The 11,042-nt window shown below is 28.0% G+C and overlaps 1 protein-coding gene across 1 annotated transcript; it reads right to left on the reverse strand.

Moving 5' to 3' along the window:
- Window positions 1-2,514: 2,514 nt before the first annotated feature.
- Window positions 2,515-8,522, reverse strand: LOC107475420 (probable WRKY transcription factor 26). Its single transcript, XM_016095048.3, has 5 exons — window positions 8,137-8,522; window positions 7,349-7,471; window positions 5,076-5,602; window positions 4,598-4,765; window positions 2,515-3,271 (listed from the first exon to the last, which is right to left on the reverse strand). Exons 1-5 carry the CDS (start codon window positions 8,344-8,346, stop codon window positions 2,896-2,898), a joined length of 1,404 nt encoding a protein of 467 aa, XP_015950534.1. The 5' UTR covers window positions 8,347-8,522; the 3' UTR covers window positions 2,515-2,895.
- Between the last annotated feature and the right edge of the window lie 2,520 nt (window positions 8,523-11,042).

The raw sequence follows: 11,042 nt of genomic DNA on the forward strand, positions 1-11,042 counted from the left end.
CACCCGAACCGCAATTTCTCCTATCTAAAATATAATCTATAACCTATAAATGCAAAATATTAAAAAAGATCATGTAAGTTACAAATATAATTAAGACATCACATTATAAATTTTAAACAATTTAAAAACAATCATTCATCAAATTAAATTCATTAAATCTCATACTCTATTTTAAGGCTAAATTTTTAAAATAGTGTCTCAGAATTACAATTTTTATCATTTTAATTTCTTAAATTTAACGTTTACTATATTATTCTTTGATATTTATCTTCGGACATCATACTAGTCCCGTCAATACTAAATCAACAAACGAAAATTTGAATTGTTTTTGACTTGTTATGCTAAACACAAAACTAAATAATATCATTTTATTTTGGCACTTAAACAAAACAAAAACGAAAAACAAAAAAAATATATGATATTCAAACCATTTTATTTCCTCTCTTTCTCCAAAACGACTTTGTTTTTGTCTTTTTAAAAGCCAAAATGAAACAATGTCGCTTAGCTCTTTGTCTAGCCTAACATGTCAAAATTAGCTGCGTATTCTGATCATTGACTTATAGAAAGTGTTCAAAAATTAATATGGTGCTTGAAGCTAGATTTCAAAAACTAGTATAGTAAATTTTAAATTTAAATGACTAAAATGACAAAAATCATAAATTTCAAAAACCAGAAATTTAGTTCTATTTGAAACATTTATATTGTATATGTTCTAAGTAGGTATTGAATGAGATGATTACTACTTGTATACCCTCTCATATCCAAACCAATATCATCAAATATGTATCCGTATTTACCTAAAAATTCGATCAACAATTAAAAAACTATACTATTCAAGCTAGAAACTCAGCTCAAATTGTCATATGTAAGTTTGTTTGTTAATTCATTTGTCTCAATATTAAAATCAAAGTCTATCATATATAACAAATAAAGTTGAAACGACCATATTAACATCATGTCAAGAAGCAATAAACTAGGATAAATTACTATTTTTATCCACAAAAATTTTAAATATTGACAAATTTATTCACGAAATGAAGAAATTGAAATTATATCCATAAAAGACGGATTCAGTACAATAAAACTATCCAAAAGTCACAAATTATCCTTCACAATCTAACCTAATCCTTAACCCCTTTTACGACTTTACCACCACTAAATTCTTCCTCTCCAACTCTCATTCACATCTACTACAACCGCCAGTACTACCGTCACCCCAACCAGAACCCTCGTCGCCTCTTTCTCCTTACAACCACCATTCTCCTAACAAATAACTAGAACCATTCTCCTAACAAATAACTAGATTAAGAAGTCAAAAGTTGGATAGAATTATATCAACACTATAAAACCATAACCAAATACCAGTCACTGTTACCATCCCAAAATCCACGATCTTTGCCACTGCCATAACTACCATCTCCATCACCACCGTTTCTGTTGTATCCACTTTCACAATAGTCACCACCGCGGCGAAATCCACCACCACCATATTCACTATTCTTTGATATTGCCTCTAGCGGCGAGCTTCATCAACGATGGCAACAGACGCAACGGTGACAGAACCGTTCCCCTCCATTGCATCCCTCCTCTTTTTCTCTGACTAACCCGTGCTCTTCTTTCTTTATTTTCTGCGCCTCCAACTATGACGACAACGACAAAGTCCTTCTCCAGCGGTAGCTCTGACAACCGCGACTTCGAGGAAAGCTTCGGCGGTGACAATACATCCCTTCCTTCCTCTCCCCACGTTTTATCATTTTCTCTCTCTATTTCTGTCTTCTTTCTCTCACTCTTTCTTCCGATAATGACGATCGCTCCTAGTTCCGTCAGCATCCTTTTCTCTTCCCTTGGAGTCCTTGACAATTTTAGAAAAGTGTGTTACTTATGATATTTGCAGTAAAGATAAAGAGCGAGAAAAATTAGAGTTAGAAGAGAAATAATTTAAAATTTTTGAATAATTTTTTAGAATTTTAATAATTTTCTCGTAAGAACCATCTTTTATAGATACATCTTCAATTTCGTTATTTTTTGAGTAAATTTATCCGCGTTTAAAACTTTCGTTGATAAAAATAATAATTTATTCCAATAAACTATATCAGGACAATGTCAAAAGAAAAACATTTTTTTGTCCAAAATAATATCAAAAAGATAAAATATATTTTTTTCTCTAAAATTTAACAAAAATTTTAAAAATATTCTTAAATTTTATTTTATTTTAATTTTATCCCAAAAAATTTTTATTTACATTAAATATATCTTTAATGATTAATTTTTCAAAAATAGAACTAATTCAACAATAATTACACAAAACAACCTTTAACACAAATAAATCAAACATAATTATCATTCATTATTATTAGATTGATCTCAATTTTTTTTTAATTTTACTGTTAAAAATATATCAGTTGCAAATTAAAAAAATTTGAAACAAAATTAAAACAAAATAAAAATTAAAGATATTTTTAAAACTTTTGTCAAACCTTAAAAACAAAAAATATATTTTACCCTATCCAAAAAAAAAAAAAAGCTAGAATTCATCAGTCAAATGGCCTTCAACATCTGAAACTCTTAAATTAGAAGTCGACGCAAGTCCTACAATCTTGCCAAGCACAAGATTCCCAAAGTTCTAGTCTACAATAATCTCACTGAGCTAACCAAAATGTCCATGACATTTTCTTTTATTCTATTCTAATACAACCAAGTTCCTATGTGTTATTTCCAAAATATTGTCACTTTGAAAATCTAATACATTTATAATTCAATGTATCTTTATACGATTATTCAAAGATAAATTGAATTATTACTGTACTAAATTTTAAGAATGACAAATATTTTATAGCAGAAACAACGCGACTTTATAACATATCTGAAATCCGTTACCAAACCTGAATTGAGTCACTAATCCTTCTTCTCTTCATTGTTTGAGCTTGGTCCCTCATTGGCATATGAAGTACCAATCAGTGACCTACCAAAATTTGGAATTCCAACAATGAAGGGAAGAGTAGTAAGTTCTTGACTTGCTTGATTTTCATTGTTGGCCCTTGGTGAAGATAGTGATAGGCTTGTGTCATGAAGAGAAGGTGACGATGATGATGATGGGGTTGCAAAGTTGTTGGTGAGTGATGCTATGCGAGATGCAAAGGATGATCTTTCTTGAGGAACATCATGGTTGTGTTTGCCTTCATAGGTTGTCATCACAGACTTTATGTCATCTGCAGCTCTCTCCACATGTTTCTTCACGTTACAACCTGGACTCACACACTTGTAGTAGTTCCTACACATATTTTGAACTATTTAGAACACAAGATACTAGCTAAGACATCCATGTTGTGTTTGACTTTTATTTCTAAGATGAAAAATACAACAATGGAGACCATAACAGGAATTTGGGACAAAAAATTGTATCTTTGTCTCTGTCTTCCAACCAAAGAGTTAATATTCAGATTGAGCCTGAACTTATATTGATGGTCTCAAAGTTTCAATTTATTTAATTTGATTCCCTAACTTAACATATGTGGCTCCCATTAGTCACACTAGTCCTTGGTGTTATTTTTGCCACAGAACACTTATATGCTCAAATAGACTAATGACTGCCATGCTGGACTTCTTAACTATTATTTGATGCGGCAATTAAAATTTTTTACCTCAATTTGCTTTCTAAAAAGTTTTTAAAACCCTCAAGTGAAATTAGAATTAGGATTTTAAAGAATTGGAGAAAATTGAGGTAAACAAGTTTCAATTACTACGTTAAATAGCGGTTAGAAAATCTAGCATGCCAACTATCAGTCCGTCTCAGTACGTCATTAACGATTCTGTGAAAAAAACAAGGTCAGAGACCAGTGTGTATCACAAATGCTAAATTGAAAGATTAAATTAAGTAAATCAAAATTTCGATAACCAAATTGAAGTACGAGTATAACTTTAGAGACTAATCCGCTAATTAACTTGTCTTCCAAATCAAATAAGTATATGTGTAGCTGTTGTTTACTTGTTTCTATATTTTTGTCTCATGGAAAAAATCTAATGGTAACTTGAGACAATAAAGAAAAGATGTAATTAAAAAATCTTTCTCAAAACTGATATTTTTGCGTGTTTCCAAGCTGTCTAATTTTTTTTTTTCAAAAAGATTTTTTGACTTAATTCTTTGTATTTTTATACAAGAATAATCTTCAATGTGTGAAAAGTAAAACATATAACAAGATATTAATTTTAATACAATAACAATATATGAAAAAATTAGAGTGGGTTGGTTTGCATTTTTATTTTTTATTTTCAAAATGTTAGAAGAAATATAACCATATGTATTTTCTCCTATTAGCTTAAACTTTTAGAAAAAGTGATATTATGACATCGTATTAGAATATGAAGTTCGATTCTTATTGAATTACAAAAAGAATTTCACCAAAAGACGAATAAAAAAGAAAAAAAAAACCTATACAAAAGAAATAAAAAAATAAATCACCCAAACGTATACAAAAGAATAGGAAGAGAAAACAGAATACAATAATGCAAACCAAAAACACCTTTACATTGCCAAGAACTATATGTTTTTAGGTTGTAAGATTTTCAAATTAGTGAATGTTTGAGCCAAGTGGTTTACCTTGGGTTTGGGTTTCCCTTAACAACTTTCTGGCCATATTTCCTCCACCTATAGCCATCGTCAAGAATGTCAATTTCAGTTGTAGTTTGAACTACAACTCTGGGTTCCTTTATAGCTCTGCCCCCACTCGGATTAAACAAATAGCTATAGATTCCATTCCCTCCTTTCCTACAATAACAATCATAATTAGTTATAGTCAACTCAAGCTCACATTTTAATTTAGTTTCATATTATTTTTTATTTGGATAACTAACACTAATCTACTTAGAAGTTATATGATCCTACACACAACATTCTGTATCTCTTGTAAAATCCGAAACCATTTTCTTTTTCTTTTTTAGAAGACTTGAAAACAAGACATTGGTAGAGAGATATAGGTGGCAAACTATTTTAATAAACCTTTTTTTTTAATCACAATTCAATTTCATTTTAACAATGCAAATGGGGCACTAGAGTGAATATATACTATTGAGCTTACAATCTTTTGGTGTGTGCTCCAAGTTGATTTTCAACACCTCCTCCAACAGATTGTTGATTCAAATTCCCCGAGTCGGTGTATGATGATGCATAAAGTTCATTAACTAATGGAACATTTGCACTTCCAACAGGTTTAGAAGGCTTGGGATGGTTGTGATTTCCCTTGTACATAATGGCAATGATTTTTCCATCCAAGTTTCTCCCAACTTTCTTCTTCATCGTGCAATTTGGTTCTCCGCACCTGTAATAACTCCGGGGATTTTCGCCTCCTTTCGTCCGTTTCTCTCCATATTTCCTCCAATTGTATCCATCGTTTAGATCTCCGTCCTCATCTTCGTTAATAGATTTATGACAATTTAGTTGAGGAGCTAAAGTGCTATGTATTTCGGGAACGGCTAAGGCCATTTCAGAGAAGTTGCGGAGATATGGATCTTGAAAATTTGTTGTATTCGTCATCGGCGATGAAAAATCAACAAGCATGCCAGATTCAAGGATTGTAAATGTGTCCTGCTTTCTTTGTGGGTCTCCCTGTTCAAATTTAAACAGTATTAAAAACAAAACCTAAGCAATTGCAATTTAGAACTTCCAAATCATCAATGAATTATAGCTTGTTTATTGTGACTATGTAGTTTGATAATCACAGGAATAAGTTTAGGGTTTGTCAAGGATCCAAAACATAGAAATTAAATACAATTTCATTACTTCAATTAGACCAAGTTTCTCATCATCCGACGGGTATCTAGATGTTTGATATGAAAATTTCATAAAAATTATGCATAAACTTATCAAGGAAAAGTTTACATAATAAAAATTCATAATACTACAATTAAAGAAAAAAAAATCAAATTTATTGGGCAAAAACTACTTAAGTAAAGAGCTAGAAACACGAAAGATAAAGATGTAAAAGAAGAGTTAAGAGACCCAAAGACTCATATCGTTGTCAATTGCTAGTAGCCGCCACCGTCTTTATTCTGTTCAATAAAGACTAGGCAACCTTTGTTAGTCGCGGTTGACAATGAGAAAAGGTGGAATGGGACAATACAGTTAAAGTGATCAAATGACATATTTTGGCATGAATACGATGTACTTATTTAAAGACAATATTGAGTAAACTTCTTAAGAAAAATTTACTTTATATAATAAAATACCATAATACTACAATGAGAGAGAAAACACTCAAATTTATTGGTCAAAACTACTCAAGTAAAGAGAAACACAAAAGATAACGATGTCAAAGACCGAAAGACCCATATCATTATCAATTGCTAGTAGCCGCCATTGCCTTCATTCTATTAGCTAAAGACTAGGTCATGGGTTGTAACTTGTTGGCTGCCGTTTGAAATGAGAAAAAGTGGAAAGCGATAATTTATGGTAATAAATTTAAATGACATATTTTGTTATGAATAGAATGTAGCTGTCTAAAGACTGTATTGAGTTGTATTTACGCGATTTTTAATGATAAATTATTACTAATAACAATAAGTTTCTATACTTTGATCATGTCCAATTGTACTTCCATGTGTTGCAAAGCTAATTTATTTTATCACACTACTTAAGGCACATGTATGAACATAAAAAGCCTGTTTTAAATGATCTAAATGAGTGTATCCATGCTTCAAACCCCTAATGGTAAATTAATTATATAATTAATTTTAATCATATCAACTTTCCAATTGATAATAATTCCTATTTCACAAAGGCGCGCTCTATATATCCAAGCAAATATAAGTAGCCAAAACAATTATAATAAGTCTAAGAAATATATCTCTAACTCGCTTAAGTCTTTTAACAAAGTATACTCGTAATGTTACATATTTAAATTTTTTTTATGAACTAAGTTCAACCAAGTTAAACAATAAGACTTAAAATAATGCTAGTCATACTTATTTTTATTATGTTAGATCATTTTAATTAGACTTAATTAACAAAAAAACTTGAATATGTAACATTATTTTTTTTACAGATGTGTATTTCAAAATCAACACAAATTCTAAATTAAAAGTAAAATATACACAATAGGTGGCCCAAAAAACTGTATTGGACCAAAAACTTGTTCCGTGACCAAAAAGATTGTCGTCCAAATCTATAGGAAAGATAGGAAACATCTCGTCTTTTATAGTGTCCTTGTTTTATTACTTAAATTTAGATGCATTTATATAATTGTACACTTATTTTACCTTTATTGAAAAGTACACATTAAAAGAAATTGCTTAGTGATCAAATTATAGATAATCGACAAAACAGACAACCTAAAAAGAGGAAAGATTAAGTTACCTCTTCAAAAATGTTTGAGGAGGATTGTAAGAGAGACACATCAGTAGAGGGGTCAGAGTAGTACTTTTCTTCCACTTCCTTACTTTGTTGATTCTCACTTGAACTGTTTCTCCAGTTTAAACTCTGGCCAAAAGAATACACATATGCATTTTAATTTAGTAATGAGACCTAAAATCGTATTCTTATATTAATCTAGTTTGAATTAATCAAGGGACTATGGTCATTTTAGTATTAATAACTCGAGGAATAAGGGATGAATTACATGAATTAATTTAAGTGGTAATTTATCATATTATATATATCAATATATTATCTTTTTACTTTGCTAGTTCACTTATACTAAATCTGTTATAAATTACATCTAAATAAAGGCTACAAAAATTAAAGGATAAATTCAACATCCTTATACATACAATTTTAAATTACAATTTGCTCCGTGAATATTAACTCGTATAGTTTTTTTTTTTTAAAGATAAGACTCGAACCTTAGACCTATAGGTAAAAACTAGAAGATTATGCAATTTAAACTATATCGCTAGAAATTACTCCAAAATAGACCTTATTTTACTAAATTTTGTACCATCTAATACCTTCATGTATGTGGTCAAATTATATATTATAAACCCTGAGGGTAAACCGCATTTTTTCCCTAAAATTAATTATGAACATACACAGTTTTTTTTTTTTTTTGAAATAAGCTTCATAGACATCATTAGAGTATACAATAGCTATAAAAAAAAAAGTATACAAAACAAGATATTGAACTAATATTTGGTTTGTAAACTTACATTTGATTCAGAAAGAAATGCATCCAAGAACTCATTGGGATTGAAACCAGGTGGGAAATCAGAGTAAGAAGGGTAAATTATTGATGAAAAAAATTCACCGTGATTATCATCACCAGTTCTAGGTATACAAGTTTCCCAACAATTATCATCAACCATGCTCGTGTTGTTGTACCTTCTTGAAAGTAAGCCACTGAAAGTAGTGAAAGACATGTTCCTTTCTTATTTGAGAAAGTGATGCATATTTTGTGAGCATATATATATGTGAATTGAAGTAAGACCATGCATGCATGTGTTAGGAAGTTGCTTCTGAGAAGTTGAAGATTCATTTTCTTGAATCTTGACCATGGAAATAAAAAACACGGGAAAAAAGGAAGATAGGTCAAGGGTTGTGGGTTTGACTTGACTTAGACATAAGCTAGTAAGATATGATATGTTTGTCTTATTTAATTTAATTTAATTTAATAGTTTAAGGAGTTCATAGAGCATAGAGCATAGGACATGTAATGTTGAACGAGGTTCTATATATAGCCACGTGTCTCATTAAGTCATTACGTGGCTACCATTTTGATTTGGTGTCTCTATATATAGAAGTCGAAAATGAGTTGAATGTGTACTACTCTCTCTAGTTGTGCGTACGATATCTCTTACACAATGAGTTATTATATATATATATAAAATAAAATTTAAATTTCGATATTTATTTAAAAAAATTATTAAATTAATCATTAAATCAATCTAAATTAATTAAATATATATATTTTAATATATTAAAATATTATTCTCTTTCATCAAAATAACTAGCTATAAAAATGCAAAACGAAACCACACATGCATAAGAACAAGAAAATTTTAATAATATATAGTATTATTATATAAGTCAATAAAAGGATTGTACTATACGTGATTAATCATTTTTAAATGTCATTAAAACTAAAATTATGATTAAAATACACAATAATTATTTTCTTCATATTAAACATTGATAAAACTTTGATAGTAAATATTTCAGACCAAATTATGAAGTCTTTTCAATATCAGTAAACGAGCAGGTCAAATTTGAGCTTCTGGCTTTATACATCTGAAAATCTAAATTAATTTTTTATTTTATGGTATCTTTCAACAAGACAAAATATGAAATAATCCATAGTTTGACTAATGAATTTTTACATAAGGTAAGATATTTATTTAAATAAATTAATAAATTAATCACTAAATCAACTTAAAATGATTAAATTATTTAAAGCAAGTTTTTTTTTGGTAATTAAACCGGACAAATCCAAAGCAAATTGTCTATGGTGAAAAAATATCTTTCAGTTTTTAGGTAGCGTTTGTTTTGAGATATTAAGACAGAGACTGAGAGATTGAGATTCAGTATCATGTTTGTTAGTTTAAAGGTTAGTACTAAAATTTTTGTCTCTATTTCTATTTTAGTACCTCCAAAAAGTGAGGACACAGTGGACTAAAATTTTTAGAGATGGAGACTGAAACTTTAATAACATTTTATACTTAAAATACTCTTATTTCAATTAATTAATTCTAATTTTACTATTTGTGTAAATTAAATTAGAGTTTCATTCTTGTTTCAATTTCTGTCTCTTATTTTCTACTAAATAAAATACAAAAATTTATTTCAATTTCTATCTTTTAGTCTTTGTCTCTCTACCTAACACTAACTTAAGGTCTATGAACAAATATTATAAATTTGTGGCTATTATTTGTGTCGTACAAAAATTGTAATTATATTTACTTCATTCCAAAATTTTAGTAATAACAAACCGGTATCGATTTGACAAAACAAATAAATCATGTTCTCTTTTTGGTTTATAATAAACCACGACTTTATTATTGCAGTTGTATGAAATCACTGGTGAGTTATTTATTAGGTTTGAATGGGTTTTGTTAATATAAAATATCTGTTATATATTTTATATTTTTATTATATATTATTAACTTTATAACAAAAATACATTATATGATATTTTTTATTGTAATTAATTTTTTTTTAAATTAAGAAGTTCTTTTTCTTTTACCTTTCTCTTCTTTATTTTTTTCTCTTTATCATCTATTTTGTTTCACTTTTTAATTTTAATATTAAAAAGATAATAATATTTTATAATTTTATTAAAATATAATGTGTATAATTAGGATATAAAAGATATAAATTTGACTAACAAATTTATTATTTAAAAAAAAATCTAATTCTCATATATTTATGTACTNTTTCTCCTCAACAAATTTGACTTTTCGATTTATTTAATAAAAATTTTTAAAAATTAACTCCATATTGAAAAAAAAACCAACTTTTTTAATAACGGTGCATTACACACCAATTTGCTCGATATAAAAAAAATTAGCCATTCTATTTTTTTATATACTATTATTAATTGTTAGTTTGACAGTAAAAATATATCATATATCATTTGCTAGTTGTAATTAAAATTAAAATTTAAAATTAATATTTGTATTTATATTATATTATTAGTTTGACAAATATTTTAAATTATTTAAATATTTTATTTATTAAAATTTGCAATATGTACTTTTTAAACTATCATTATACATCTCAAATACAAATAGTAAAAAATAAATTAGTACAGAAGTCGAATACTATATATCCAAAATGAAATACCTTAAACAAAATTCCAAATGTACTTGGGATGTATTATATCTACGTATATGTATATATTTAGAGTGCACAACACTCGAAATAAAGTGAAAAATTAAAATATATATAGGTATAATAATATGATTATTAAATAAAAATGAAGTAATAATGAATAATAAATTATTAATTAATTTTATTTTGAAACAAAATATAATTGCAAGAAGAAAATTAATATATTAACTAAATAAATAGATATACAACAATAAAAAAATAATTATATTATAATTAAATTAATAAATAA

The sequence above is a fragment of the Arachis duranensis genome, chromosome 2 (assembly GCF_000817695.3).
Source record: "Arachis duranensis cultivar V14167 chromosome 2, aradu.V14167.gnm2.J7QH, whole genome shotgun sequence".
In the NCBI taxonomy this organism is placed as follows: Eukaryota; Viridiplantae; Streptophyta; class Magnoliopsida; order Fabales; family Fabaceae; genus Arachis; species Arachis duranensis.

Coding starts and splice junctions, on each gene's coding strand:
- LOC107475420 (XM_016095048.3), bottom strand. CDS start 8,346: ATGTCTTTCACTACTTTCAGTGGCTTACTTTCAAGAAGGTACAACAAC. Junction 7,472..8,136: donor CATTTCTTTCTGAATCAAAT/GTAAGTTTACAA, acceptor TCTTTTGGCCAG/AGTTTAAACTGGAGAAACAG. Junction 3,272..4,597: donor AAGGGAAACCCAAACCCAAG/GTAAACCACTTG, acceptor AAATATGTGTAG/GAACTACTACAAGTGTGTGA.